Raw genomic sequence first — 15,046 nt, forward strand, 5'->3', positions numbered from 1 at the left:
AGGTGTCACATGAGTCCTGCATAGTGCTCATTGTAAGTTTCTTTTGAGAAAAGTGTCTGCTAATGGTTATAAAGGTGCTATTTAAATAAATGTTATTATGATATACATATTATTATTATTATTTCTGGTAATTTCCATAACACATTTACTATAATCATTCTAATGCTCATAACGCACCTCTGCTGAGCTATTCTTAAATCATTTGCGCTAAATGAGTATTAAAGCAACTGAAATCATTTGCATCTATTGATACTGGCCTTCAAGAAAATTCTCTGTATTTTATCTCTTTGGGTTTTTAAACTGATAGGTAAGGCTTTCCTTTGCCTTTTAATTTTTGTTTGGCACTTTTTAAATTTATTTTATATATATGTATATATATATATATTGTATATATAGTTTTATGGCTCATTATTATGACAGGTGTTATTTTTACACTATGCTAAAAAATCACAGGACTTTTCAGAGATAGTTTCAGGCCAGCGGACAGCTAGGAGACAACTTTCAGTAGTAATTATGGTTTTTAAGGTACAAATTACATGTGCTCATGTTTGTAATTACATACAGACTGTGGTTCTCTCTAAGGAAAAATGGAGAAAAGCTTTTTTATTACACATCAAACAGAACCAAAAGGAACAAACAAAACTATTTACCTGAGTAATAACCACTTAAAAGAAAAAATCCTATCTAAAGAAAATAAATAAAACAAAGAACAGAATAAATTAAGGTTTGAACCTTTCTGCAGTTTGGAGACGTCCCCTCTTTTCGGATGCCAAGTCCTTGGGTTCTTGAGTTTAGTCTGTAAAGTGACTGGATGGGTTTCTAGGTTCATGCAGTGGGGGGCTGGAGTGGTTGGATATTTTCCCAGCGTTCCCTTCACATCACCACAATTAATCATGCGTTTCATTATAGGCACATCAAGTGTAAACGTAAAGTGTGTTTACATGCACATACTGTACATTGTTACATATCAGTACTTCATTAAATGTTGACTCCACTTTGCGACACTGATACGAAGACACCCTAACTTTCGTTTAAACCCATATCTGGTGAATAATAATGAGCCGATTATTTGTCTAGAATGCTGCACGTTGCTGCTGCCTGCAAAACTGGAGTCGCTACATTCTTGTAAATTTTTAATATTAGTCATTAACACGTGCACCTCATGGCTGTACAGACGAAATGAAAGTCAAGAGTTGTGCTGTCAGTCCATGATGGGCAACATCTTGAGGGGCGATGATCCGTCACGTGTCAGAGTCCCGCCGCTGGAAAACTACAGCCATGAGTTCCACACATCATCCCTCCGAGATGCTGGTGTTCCTCCGGAAGCTGATGGACCTGGAAAGGATGTCTTTGGAGGAGCGGATCTCTCGGGTCATGAAGTAATAGCAGAGGGCGTCCAGGCAGCAGGTCACGTTTGAAAGACTCAAAGCAATCTGCAGAAATAGGCTGATCTCGGTCTTCTGGCTGCAGGCTGTGATGATTCCCTGGTGCACCAGGAACTGTAGGAAGATGGCCAGGTGACTCGGTGTGAAAGGTAGCAGGAATGCGAGAAGGTTGCTGTAGATAATGCGGATGCAGTCTTGCCTCTTGGGGCTGATCTCCTGCGACTGCCGCAGCCTGAGGATGATCTGGATAGAGCAAGACACCAGCACCAGCGCTGGCACCAGGAAGCCAAACACCTCCAGGCAGGCGATGAGCACAGGGTTCCAGCCATCCTTGGAGAAGCCATGGAAGCAGTGGAATTCGTTTTCCGTGATGTCGTGCAGCCGGTACACGGGCGAGGTGGCGCCCAGCACAAAGAGCCAGATCAACACGCACACGATGATGGCGGTCTTTGGGGAGCGCATGCTCCGCGCCTTGATCGGGTGCCTGATGGCCACGTAGCGATCGATGCTGATAAACATGATGGTGTAGATGCTGCCATACATGCTGATGAAGTACAGGCTTTCCAGGAAGGAGCAGAGCTCCTTCTTGTTTGGTGCCCATTTGTGGTTGGTGGCGTGCATCTTGAACGGCAGAGAGAAGAGCAACAAAAGGTCCATGAGGGCCAGGTTGGTCATGTATATCGTTGTCTCGGTCCGCTTCTTCAGCACAACGTAAAAGACCACAAGAGCCAGGATGTTGAGTAGGAGTCCAAAGACAAAGATGGGGATGTAGATAACCAGCTCTAATGACCTCATCAGGTTGTCAACTGTGTCGAAGGAGCAGTTAGTCATGATAACGCTGCAAATGAAATAAGACATGTTTAGTAACGGAACATATCCACAGGCAAAATTTGAAAAATTCCGTACCAAAATTCCGCCTCTCCTTTCCACCTGGAGCATCAGACATTTCCCCACGCATCGCTGCCTGCCTGTTGGACATCACTGTATGGATGTCTGATCACCACCTCCAACTCAGTGTCTCCAAAATAGAGATCCTACATCTTCCAGCTGGCTTGTCCTCCTGTCACGATCTCACTCATTTTGCCGACCTCCTCGGCTAAGAGTCTGGGAGTGACGATTGACTCAAGTCTGTCTTTCTCTCGGCACATCGAAGCCACAACCCGGACCTGCAGATACATTCTGCATGATATCTGTCCCTATCTCACAAGTGACTCTGCCCAACTACCTGCCCGGGCCATGGTGACATCCTGTCTGGATACTGCAACTCTCTCCTGTGTGGCCTTCCCGCTACTGCCATCAAACCTCTACAGCCGATACAGAACGCTGCTGCTACAAGAGTTGTGTTTGACTTGCCGAAACGTTTGCAAGTATCTCCTCTTCTCATTTCTCTGCGCTGGCTTCCTATAGCTGCCCGCATCAAATTCAAGACCCTGGTCATGGCTTACAAATGCATCAGTAGAACTGCTCCCAGATATCTAGAAGACTTGATCAACCGCTACACCCCAACCAAACCGCTTCAGTCTTCCACATCTGCCCACTTGGTGGTCCCGCACATGAAAGGTGAAGCACGGAGGTTCTCGCTTCTGGTTCCGTTGTGGTGGAACGACCTCCCCCTCTCACTCAGTACTGCTGAATCTCTGCTCACATTTAAAAAGGGTCTGAAAACTCACCTCTTCCAGACTCGCTTCGCCCATCATCTCTTAAGATCGTGTAAGATATAATTGTTCATGATCATGCTCAGACCAGTCCTTTACAGAGCCACTCCTGCAACGTGACGTAAATGTATCTCCAAAAAAAAAACCTACTAGGAAGGTGATTAGGAATCTGCGATATTCTGCTAAAGTTTTATCCAGCTGCTTGTGTGACGAACGCCGGTGCATATGGCGAAGGAAACTAACTGCACTTAAGAGTCACACATCTGCAGCAATGTCTCTCTCCTAACGTAATGCAAAAACTGTATTTTCTACGAGATGTACGTCACTTTGGAGAAAAGCATCTGCTAAATGAATAAATGTGAGTGTAAATATAATTCGACATTCTGCAATGAAACGAGAGAAAATACGCATGCGTTCATGAACTGGGACACCAGTTTTTTTTTTTCTGTTCTAGAAAAAATTCCAAGCTCGCATTGCATGTGGCCTTGGACAAAGATGATGTCAGCTAAAGAAAAAAAGTGAATTAATTGCAATAATAATAATAATAATAATAATAATAATAATGGTATTAACAAGAGGGTGTGAAAAAAACAAGTTGAAAAATGCAACGCTTGTTAATGTTTACTTGTCTAACTATGTCTGTGGTCCACGTTCTGTGAAAACACAAGTCACTCAACCAGTTAGGTTTCAGTTCTACACTTTTTCTTTCCCACAAGTGTTCAGTCTTTAAAAACTACAGTCACTGGCCCATCTGAGCTCGCGTGTCGGCGGCGTCTGTTTTTCGGAGCAAAACAAAAAACAAGGTCTTTTGCAGGTCTAAAGGAGCTGCCTCGTCGCTTGGACCCAAAAGCCATTTTTTTTTATCCAGCTCTCACCAGCATACATGGTAAAAAAAAAAAAAAAAAAACGGTGTAAGCCATGTTAGATTTCTTGAGCAGAAGAATGCAGGTGGCAGGTGAACACTTTGGTGGTATTTACAAAACAGTTGGTAAGCTGAAAATTCAGAGCTGGTCGAATGTTTTGAGTCATCCTGAAAACCGCCGTCTTTCGGTTGTGTATGTAGTGCAGCATCTCTGTGGAATAACTGATTTATTTCCCTGCAAATCTGAGCTGGAATCACCCATCTGGGCAAACTCCAGGTATGAAGACCATTCATTTCCAGTTATCGCAGCTGGATGTTGGTGCTGATAATCTTGTCAGATGCTCCTGCACGCCTCACTGCTGCAGCGTAACAGAGCACCGGGGTGCACAGACATGTAAAACAAGGTTTTTTTCACATAACTCAGCTTTGTCCTTTCAAAAATGTGGCCTGCACAGGGAAACGTGTCCCGCCGAGCAATTTCATAAACGACAGGCTAAGGCCGTGCGAGGAATTCATGTAACAATTTTTCATGCATCAAGTAACGGTGTCCGTTCGTCTCGTGAATGCTCATCTCACGATGCTGTTAAACCATCCAAGTATCATAATTTCCTCTCTATCATTTGCAACGACGATTTCACAATAACTGAAAAGAAATACTCCGCTGAAGCTGTTACGACGGCGCTCGACTTCTTGCTTCACGTCTCCGCGCGTCGACCTCGGCAGCACATCTCACCGTCACGGCGAACACCAGCGTACGCCTGTCCCTCTAGGTAAAAAGCACCTGTTGGTCACCGAAGTCTTGGGTCTCCGAACGCGTTCTTACCTGCCTCCGGCGAGTGGTTCACAGCTTGCCACAACTTTTGCCACTCGGCGCTGCTGCTCAACTGCTTGCTCTTTAAAAGTCTTGCACTTCTCGTTCCTCTAGGCTGCATGCCTATGGTATTACCATAACCACTTCCTTACAAGAGAAACCTGAAGTGTTTTCAGCAGGTTGCCCTGCCAGCAAGATTATGAACTGATTTAATCACTTTGAACAAGTAGCTTATGATTTGGAACTGGTACAAATTGAAAGTCTTTTTTTTCGGGGGGGGGGGGGGGTCTTGTTTTTTTTTAAATTTTTTGTTGTGAATATATGAATTACTTAGGAAATTAAAGCAGTGTGATTTGAGCTCTGCCAATAAAACGCACCGTGGCCTGATACGCGGTGCGCAATAACCTCCTGCTGCGCTCGCATCCAAAATTCAAATATGCTCACGATAAAGGGCCTACAGGTGTTTCAACGCCTTGAAAAGTGCATCGACCCCTAGTTGACGGCAGCAGGGCTCAAAACGGGTTCGAGTCCCGCTTGGGGTGCCTCGCGATGGAGCGGCGCCCCATCCTGGGTGCGTCCCCGTCGGCCTTACGCCCCGCGTTGCCGGGTTAGGGTCCGGTTCGCCGCGACCCCGCTCCTGACAGGCGGTTGTTATCGATGGATGGATGGGTTCAAAATATCTAACGTAAATAAACAAATAAATAAATAAAAGAAAAGTGAACGGCGTGAGAGAAAACGCTTTCCTGACAACACACTTTCCACGTGGGTAGCTATCTAGGTGCAGAATGAGTAGGCAGTATGGTCTTTTCTGTGGTCAATGGCACGCACTGTCATTCTCACATCTGCATTATGAAACGGCGATCATCCCATGTCTTTCGGCGCATTCTGAGCTCCGGCGAACTGTAATCATGCCGCTTTTTGTTTAAAAGTACATGTAAAATCGATTTTTGTAACGTTACCATGACGCACCGACGTGCGTTTGTGCGTTTTCGCCTTTTTCCGCGGAGTTTAATTTCTTCTAAAGCTCTGTCTTTGCTTCGTAAATTGCTTTTACCTGCTTGTCTGCCTGAATGATGCTGTAACATTATTATTCTTATGATTATTATTATTATTACATTTGCATTGTACCTCTATGTATTTAGCAGACATCTTTTTTTTTTTCCAAAGCGACATACATCTCGGAGATAATATGAAGAATTTGTTACATTAACACAAAGAGAGGTTATTATTTCTTTCTTTTTATTTATTTATTTTTTTTTTTACTTAACACCCTTGTCCAAGGCGACTTGAATTGTCATGTGAACGGTATCAATCCACTTACAGTTATTCACCAGTTTATATTCATCTGCGTCATTCTTACCGTATCATTTCAACGAGCAACAGCAGGAGAGCGTTATTAGTATTATTATTATTATCTTAAATCTTGGCTGCGCTTTTACCGAGCTCTCCTTCCGAAAAAGGAAACTACCATTTTTAAGACATATTTCTCTCAAGTGCATGACATGAGTAACATGTAAATTTTTCCGAGAATTGCGCTTTAAGTGTTCGGTTCATAATTGTTCATACACCCCGCCATCCCTCCACCCCTCATGGATTTTTCACCGCTCTCAGGCAGGCCCCGATCCTGCTGATGACAAAACCATCTGCGCTAGTCATCTGCTTGCATGCCCCTGGCGCCCGTGGTAGTAAGTGAGGCGACCATGGTGAAATCAACCGTCTTTTGTACTCCGAGGGGCCAGAACGTGACAGACCTCCATTGGTGAAGACCACAAAGCAAGGGACACAGAGCAAGAGCACGCTGTGGTCTTGGGTTCCATCTGCAGTGCAGCCAGGTGCAGCACAGGGTCATGCAATTGAGACACGCACACACACACACACACACGCGCACACACACGCACACACACACCCAGCATCTTGGGGCCCAGCAAATGTGACAACGAAACATCCTGTTCTTCTACCAGGTGAACAGAAAGCTGCTTGGTTTCGCCCCGAAACCGAACGTACAGAACAGTCTTTACATCCCTAAAAGGGGCTGAAAACGAAAATATGAACTGAGCATCACTATGGAGGTTCTCTAATAACCCGGTGCAGGATTAGCGATACGGATATTTACTGGATATTAAATTCAAGTCCGAAATGAAAAATCATATATTTAACATGTGGGCCATTTCCAGTAACTCGTAGCGGGTCACATTTGTTCTTAGTGACCCACAGATACTCCTTTAAGGAAGGAGTTAAAGAAGATGAGAAGCGCGAGCGATCGAGAGGTTTATCTTTCCTCCAGAGACAAACAAAATAATGAACGGGGGAAAAAAAAAAAAATCTGAGATTTCACAGAAGTGCCAATATGAGTCATTTTCATCTGTGAAACACGCGAAGATGTGATCTGCTCGTATCTGGTCCATCAGCAGGTTTGCTTTGTTGGCTTTCATCTGAGTAATTCTGATTGTGCCTTGCGAAAAAAGGAAACTTTAAAATGACCTTGGAGTGAAAATACCACCAATTAGGTATGAGAACTTCAATTTAAAAAAAAAAAAAAAAAAAAAAAAAAATTACCCCCATCGAATTATGTTCCGCATCCGAGTGACTGCGTCATCGGAGTGTCTTCTGCTGTCATGAGAAAGTTGCACACAGGCATCGCTCTGAAAAAAGAAATACCCTGTAAGATCCTCCGTGTTTTATCTCCGGAGACTATTCTGGTTTGTCGATATATATTTCTGTTCGTAAACATGAGTCAATAATGTAATATGTCATGATTCGCTGTTCCGGCTTGGAAAATAATATCTATCTTTGCGGAAAGTCCGCAATCGTTACAGATAAGCCGCGGCCCCTGTTCACAAGTGTTGTACGTGTGCGGTTTGTCCGTGGGTTGAGACGCGTCTGCAGTGGACTTGGTGCAATTAGTCGACGGAGAAAAATTTTGCAGCACAACCACAGGAGGAGAAGGTGACTTTTGACCCTTTGAAAAGGAGGAAACCTCAGACACATAGCGCACAAGGTGGGTGTGTGTGTGCGCGCGTGTGTGTGTGTGTGTGTGTGTGTGTGTGTGTGGGCATCTTTGTGCATGTGCACGTCTTCTCGCTGGTAGCTACGCACGGTTTATAAATGCAAAGGCCGTTCTCGCAGGCTCCCGTGTCACTTGGTGAAGATTTTCTGACGCCTGCGGGGAACGTGCTGGCCAAGGGTGCGACCGGACCTCCTCTTAAAGGCCTCGGAGCGGACGCGCGTCGAAGGCGGTACAGCAGACGTCTCCTTCGCTCTCTAAGAGTCAGACATAAAGCCGCAACCACTTCAGATCATTCTGGCAAAACGTTGCCCGTCTTGTGTTTTTTTTTTTTTTTTAACGGAAGGCCACACTCAGTGCATTTTTGCTAATTTAAAATTATTATAGCTGCTACATATCTATTTATTTATGCATGTATTTATTATTATTATTATTATTATTATTATTTGCAATAGAGTTTTCAGAATTTCACCCTGCTGGAATGTACTTTTTAATTTTTTTTTTTTTTTTTTTAAACTATTATACGTTATTATTTCCTAACCTTCATTGTATTATTCATCATATTTTTTGCATTCATTTCCTTTATTTATGACTGTGAAGCACATGCAGTAGAAAGTTCCAGAACACAGAATGCCTGTGTAATTTGGTTATTTTTCACATATCAGGGATGGGGGCTAAAAAGTATCGACTGGGTCTCTTTTTTGTTTAAAGTACATCCCAGTAAGTGAATTTCAGGCTGTGCTGAAAGACGTAAGAGACGTTCGCGCGCGCGCGTGTGTGTGTGTGTGTGTGTGTGTGTGTGTGTGTGTGTGTGTGTGTGTGTGGGAGGCACACTGGACACACTTGGGCACATTAAAATACATCTGTGTCAAGTGTGTGTGCAGATCTGTGACGAGAAGAGCTGGAGAGATTCTGCAGAAGAGCAAGAAAGAATTCTGAAGCTTCACCGAGACTCGTCGGCGAGACTCCAGAGGCCATCAAGTCGCCCGAAAAAGGATCGGTTCCAACAACCGCCTCCTTGACGGGGGGGGTGGAGGAGGAGGGGAGTTCATTGCACCACTACACCTCAAGACCTCCTGGTGTTCGAACTGAGACGTCTGGGCCGGACTCTGGATCGCGTGCGTTCGTGAGACGGTTCATGAGACAGACACAGCCAGCGTGCGGTTTCAGAAGGTGCTTGCGTAAGTAGGCGACACAGATAGCTGCGTTCAGCGGAAGAGGCAGTTATTTTGTGCATGTGCGAGCACGCGTTAGTGTGTGTTTGTGTGCAGAAGCGCCAAATGCTCACAAACACACCCCCCCCCCAGGAGAGGATGCTGGGAGTCAGGAGGACTTCGGCGGGGGGAGTTGTGGGCCGGAGTCGGGACTCACGGTCACGGTCACGGTCACAAACTCCGCGCGGCATCATTGCTCACGTTCGCAGGTGACTCACGGTCGTGAAGAGTTTGCACTGAAAATGAGACGCTTTCATGAGCAGAAACTGCCAGCGTTGCTCATTGGCGTCACCGGAGTACATCGGCGGTGTCCCCCCAGTCTCTCCGGATTCGCTGGGATGGACCTCTGCCATTTATTTTATTATTAATTTCAAAGCCCAAGGAGGAAAAAGATCATGAAACTGTAATAAAAATACAAAAAAATTGTTTTTTTCAAGCCAAAAAAACTGGAACTTCATACTAAAGAAAAACAGGAGCCCGAAGTGCGTTCGAGACGGTTCTGTCCCGGGCCCTCTTGATTTAATATGCGGAACCTTAACATGCCTTTTGCGTATGAAAATTTTAAATAGAATATGATTTTAATTCGACTTGTTCGCAGCTATTAAGTAAATGTAGGAAGTTTACGCTACGAGGTAAATTTATAATTTAGGATTTACGGGGGCGGCTGCTGGAGCAGCGGTTAAAGCTGCCGTCTTTGGACTCAAAGGTCACAGGTCTGAAACCCTCCTCCAGCTGTTGCATCCTTGCAGAATGTGCTTACCCTAAATTACTGCAGTAAAATTACCCAGCTGTATGAATGGGTAAACAACTGTCAGTTACTGTGAATAAAAGCATCAGCTAAATGAATAAATGTAAATGACCCCCTCCCTGCCTATACTGCCCCCCTAACTGTGCATTGACAGAACACACACACACACATTGACTGAAACCACTTGTCCCAAATGGGGTCGTGGTGAACCGGAGACTAACCTGGCAACACGGGGCTGGAGGGGGAGGGGACACACCGAGGACAAGGTGCCAGTCTGTCATTGACAGAACAGCATCTACATTTATTTATTTAGAAGACACTTTTCTCCGAAGCAATTTCCAATGAACTCTGTGTAGTGTTATCAGCCCAAACACCTTGTTTACCACGGTGACTTACACTGCTAGATACACTACTTACACTGGGTCACTCATCAATACATCAGTGGAACACACACACACACACACGTTTTCTGAACCGCTTGTCCCATACGGGGTCGCGGGGAACCGGAGCCTAACCCGGCAACACAGGGCGTAAGGCCGGAGGGAGAGGGGACACACCAAGGATGGGACGCCAGTCCATTGCAAGGCACCCCAAGCGGGACTTGAACCCCAGACCCACCAGAGAAGAAGACCTGGTCCAACCCACTGCGCCACTGCACCCCCTCACGGGTAAATATAAACTGGAAAATTTGTAAAATGTGGATAGATGAAAGAAGATTAAATACACACATTGTCTGAACCACTTGTCCCAGATGGGGTCGCGGGAGAATAACCCGGCAACACAGGATGTAAGGTTGGAGGGGGAGGGGACGCACCCAGGACGGGACGCCAGTCCGTCACAAGGCACCCCAAGCGGGACTCGAACCCCAGACCCACTGGAGAGCAGGACCCGGTCCAACTCACTGCGCCACTGTGCCCCCGAAGATTAAATAGAAATGATATTTTTCTGTTGTGTTACTGTATGTGATTCATGTTTCTATAAGAGATAACAGTAGTTCGACCTCCTCACAAGGTGATTCGCTCAACGGGGTGATTTAATGGAGCCAATAAACCCGTTAAAACAATTATAAGATGGTCATAAGGAGCTTGTGTGTGTGTGTGTGTGTGTGTGTGTGTTTAAATAACCCCCCGCAATTTGTCTGCTTTGCTGCGGCGTTTTGCAGCATATTTTAGAAAAATATATAAAAATGTAAACCATGTTTTAGGGAAGGACACTTCGAGCTGAATACTGGGAAGCGCATCACAGTGTACATTTAATTCGAGTCCCTTTACCTTGAAAGGTATGCAAACCCTGCTCTCTTTTCAGATGATGGATTATTATGGGCAGAACGTATTGGTCATTTTTTCGCACGAGGAATTCCATCATAATTTGATTATTCTGAGCCCTTGTTCTGGGCACATGAAGAGGTTCTGTCATGCTGACTCCATGCAGCGAAACTGAAACGCACTGAGTGAGGATCATGTGCACATGGAGAAATCCCAAGAGCGCTGCGGTCTAATCATGCAATGAATCATATTGTGTGACTTCCACATGTCTTATGCTGAATAATTTTAGTCTGTGTCAACATGATGTGCTCAGACGGTGCGTTTCCCTTCCCTTTCTTCTGCGTTCCCCAAACCATGACAACACAGCCAGTTGGACCGCAGCGAAGGAGGAAGAAAGAGCACATTGTAAACCGGTGCCGAGCAGGTAGAGCGATCCGCACGCAAGTGCTTTATGAAAAGGGAGAAAGCGATAAGTAGGATGACACATTTCATAAGGACCTCTCTAAAAAAGGCCCTTAAGGTCCTTTATCGGGGGGGGCACAGCAAGTAACACTGCTGTCTCACAGTGCCTCGGTGGTGCGGGAGGACGTGGGTTTGAACCCCGCTCAGCCTGTGTGGAGTTTGCATGTTCTCCCCGTGTCTGTGTGGGTTTCCTCCCGGTGCTCTGGTTTCCTCCCACAGTCCAAAGACTTGCTGTTCAAGTTCACCCCTAGTGTGTGAGTGACACAGAGAGAGTGTGTGTGTGTGTTCCACTGATGTATGAGTGACCCAGTGTAAGTAGTGCATCTAGCAGTGTAAGTCACCGCGGTGAATAAGGTGTGTGTGAGTTTATTGGAAGTCACTTTGGAGAAAAGCATCTTCTAAATAAATACAGTAATATAGACAAAGGCCCCGCGAACGCGAACCATCACACTGAGTAATTTACCAAAAGTGTACCTGGTTGAATGGTTGTCCAGAACCATCCGTTTTTCTCAGCATCTCCCGTCCTGTGCGGCGGTTGATTCCGGAACGCTCCTGTCCTGTCCGTGTTGGCGAGCTGGATCCCTGCTGCTGCTGCTGCTGCTGCTGCTGACCGTGCTCTGCGGAGGGCGGTGTGTGCAGGTGGTGAACGTGTTTGAGGAACTGCGTGTGCGTCCGATGGGGTGCGTATCAACGTTCTGGGTGAGAGGGGAAGTGCTGCCCGAGCCCTGGAACGATTTGCTCGATCTGCACCAGCTGATCTTTTAGGTGTGGACACGTGTGAACTGCCCCAGTTGTTGACACGGGTGCCGCGCAGAAATGAACCGGAATACGTCCACCGCACAGTACCAGTTCTGTCACTTTGGGCTTCTGCAAACTACGCCGTCTCTGGTAAATATTGACAGCGGCACAGCGGCTCAGCAGGTAGCGCTGGTGCCTCTCGGCTCCTGGTTTGCTTTGCTCCAATCCGGCTCGGTCTGCGTGAAGTTTGGTTTGTGAGTTTCCTCTGGGTGCTCTGGTTTCCTCCCACAGTCCAAAGACATGCTGTTTAGGTTCACCCATAGTGTGTGAGTGACAGAGAGAGAGAGAGAGAGAGAGAGAGAGAGAGTGTGTGTGTTCCACTGATGTATGGATGAGTGACCCACTATAAGTAGTGTATCTAGCAGTGTAAGTCACCGCGGTGAATAAGGTGTGTGGGCTCATAACACTACATGGAGTTCATTTGAAGTCGCTTTGGATAAAAGTGTCTGATAACTAAATGTAAATATCAACATGGTCAACTGATGTAATAAACTGGGAGTTTAAACATCGTTTGCGGCCAACTACTAAATAAAACTATTATATAGGTGTTTTTATGTTGTTTGATTAAAAAAAAAAAAAATCAATAAAATAAATGAATAAATAAATAAAAATAATAATTTTGTGCTCTGCATTTTCAGAGGGTGTCCTTTTCAGGAAGTGATCATCAGCTCAAACGCGCGTGGTGAGATACGCAGCTTTTCGTGCGACCCTGGTAAATAGTGCGGTATAGTGTGGTGAAGTCGTAGCAACGGTGAGAGCGTGCGGGGGAAAGCGGGGCACCGACAGGTCAGCTGGCGGCCCACCTGCGTCGCTCTGCACCCAGGTGGGCCCACGTGCCTCTGCCACGCACTCAAAAGTGCAGTTCTCCTTCGAGTCGTGCTGCCGCTTCCCCCGCCGTCTTGCACGTCAAGCCGCAGGCTTCCTGCCCCAGCGACGGCCCCGTGTCCGACTCTGTGACACAAGGCTGTCTGCCTCTGTCTGACTTCGAAACCATGCGGAGACTCACAAAGAAAAAAAGAAATTCTCCATAAAGCTCCTGCCCAATGCAGTTTCGTCATTCCATTACATTTGGCAGATTTCTGGAATGATCTATATCACGGGGAGTGTCGCTCGGAAGGTAAAGCCCAACACGCACAGCGGAATTCCTACGCCTTTTTTGTCCCGTCTGTCCCTTGTTTCCGCGGCCTAAAAATGCTGGAGGTCATAAAAATAGTCGGCCGTGTCAGACGGGGAGCGCGGAGCGGCTCAGCATCACCCCAGGTGTGTGTGTGTGTGTGTGTCTGTGGTAAACCAATGGCCCTGCTCAGCCTGCTGGAGACGCACCCCCCCCACTGAAAGCTAGAACAACTGAGAGTCGCAGCATCATTTTAATGTATAAAACATTGTCATTATGTGTTATGCCTGTAGACAATAATCGGGGCCCACAGTGTAAACTTACACACTCTGCCAGTTCATTGTGACCCACTTGTGTGATGGAACCCGTGACGTCCTGTGGCTGTCAGCAGTCCCCCCCCCCCCGCAGCTTAGTAACTTGATTTTCATTCTCAGGAAGGATGTGACATGTTTTTTTTCTTTTTTTTTTTAACCAGTGTGTGGCCTGATCGATATGAATAAAGAAAATGCCCCGAGCTTCCGGAACCTTCCGTGCCCGACCTGAAGCCATTATTCTTTATTACTGATGTCGAATCACAAAGAATTTAAAAAAAAAAATCTCACTTTTACGCCTCTGACTTAGATCTTCTGCACATTATTCTTAAAGATCAGTTTTCAAATTCTTTCAACGACTGTAGACCCTCGAAATCTTATTCCTTTACATTTATTCTTTCGGCTGATGCTTCTCTCCAAAGCAACTTATGATGTTAGACGGCTCCTTTATTTAATTATACAGCAGACTAATTTCTACTATATCAATAATCACTGATGATCAAGGTACTACAGCAGGAGGTGAGATTCGAACCCAGGTCTTTTGGGTGCAAAGGCTTTAAACACTCCACGCCTCCTGATCCCACACTGATCTCAAAATTCAACTCCCGACCTCAAACTCAGCCTCATTTAGCGAAATCCCAAATGATAATATTCTCAGATTTCAATAAATATTCTCAAAAACGCACATTCTCCCGCTTCAGTAACGTCAAAATTCAGTCCCTTTCATTATCATTTCATACCCTCACACTCTATTATATCATCTCAAACTTTAGCCTGAATCCTCATATAAAATGTTTAGAATATAAACTCAGACTTAAACCAATGACTCATATTAACATTGAACTGTATAATATGGAATCTCACTTAATTTAATTCTCAACCTTAATTGAGCAGTTATCAATATATTATTGTTTTATTCAATATTTTAATACAGTAATATACAATATTTTAACAGTATTTACTCAGATGTCATATTTGGATGTTTTTGTCGCAGTCATTTATTCTCCCAGACTTCCATGCTCTCAGTTTACTGTACTTTTACTGTACTGTTTACTTTCTGCACTGCACATTGCCACCAAGAGAGCATGGAGGCGGTTGCGCCCCCTTGCGGAGGCTTTATAATCCACTTTTTAAAAAAACACAGTAAACCCCAGTAAAAAAATACTGTACATGTTGTAGGAGACTGGTTGCTCTGCGTGTTAAAATTTTCACTAAATGCTGCTGAAGCACCATAATTTTGCTATAACTTGTTTTTGGAAAGAAACCCTGAGACGGGCATCTGCGGAAATTAAACTGATTTCAAACCGAAAAGTCGAAACGGTACATTGTGTTCTGATATTTCTGCATATATGCAGCTAAAAACATTTATTTAATAATAAGATATTTTTTTTCAAAATATATCAACTATTCAACTAAA

At 45.1% G+C, this 15,046-nt stretch overlaps 1 protein-coding gene across 3 annotated transcripts; it reads right to left on the minus strand.

Annotated features, from left to right (window-relative positions):
• Positions 1 to 741: 741 nt before the first annotated feature.
• Positions 742 to 12,085, minus strand: LOC108932112 (G-protein coupled receptor 55). 3 transcript variants are annotated; one of them, XM_018748321.1, is made up of 3 exons: positions 11,881 to 12,085; positions 7,270 to 7,355; positions 742 to 2,223 (listed from the first exon to the last, which is right to left on the minus strand). In XM_018748321.1, exons 1-3 carry the CDS (start codon positions 11,920 to 11,922, stop codon positions 1,293 to 1,295), a joined length of 1,059 nt encoding a protein of 352 aa, XP_018603837.1. In that variant the 5' UTR covers positions 11,923 to 12,085; the 3' UTR covers positions 742 to 1,292. The 3 variants fall into 3 exon arrangements, with proteins under 3 accessions (XP_018603837.1, XP_018603838.1, XP_018603839.1); XM_018748322.1 differs by lacking the exon at positions 7,270 to 7,355; XM_018748323.2 differs by lacking the exons at positions 7,270 to 7,355; positions 11,881 to 12,085 and adding an exon at positions 4,726 to 4,965.
• Positions 12,086 to 15,046: the final 2,961 nt, after the last annotated feature.

The sequence above is a fragment of the Scleropages formosus genome, chromosome 10 (genome assembly GCF_900964775.1).
Source record: "Scleropages formosus chromosome 10, fSclFor1.1, whole genome shotgun sequence".
Lineage (NCBI taxonomy): Eukaryota > Metazoa > Chordata > Actinopteri > Osteoglossiformes > Osteoglossidae > Scleropages > Scleropages formosus.

Coding starts and splice junctions, on each gene's coding strand:
- LOC108932112 (XM_018748321.1), bottom strand. CDS start 11,922: ATGCTGAGAAAAACGGATGGTTCTGGACAACCATTCAACCAG. Junction 7,356..11,880: donor CTGGACAACCATTCAACCAG/GTACACTTTTGG, acceptor TTCTTTTTTCAG/AGCGATGCCTGTGTGCAACT. Junction 2,224..7,269: donor CGGAACATAATTCGATGGGG/GTAATTTTTTTT, acceptor TTTCATTTGCAG/CGTTATCATGACTAACTGCT.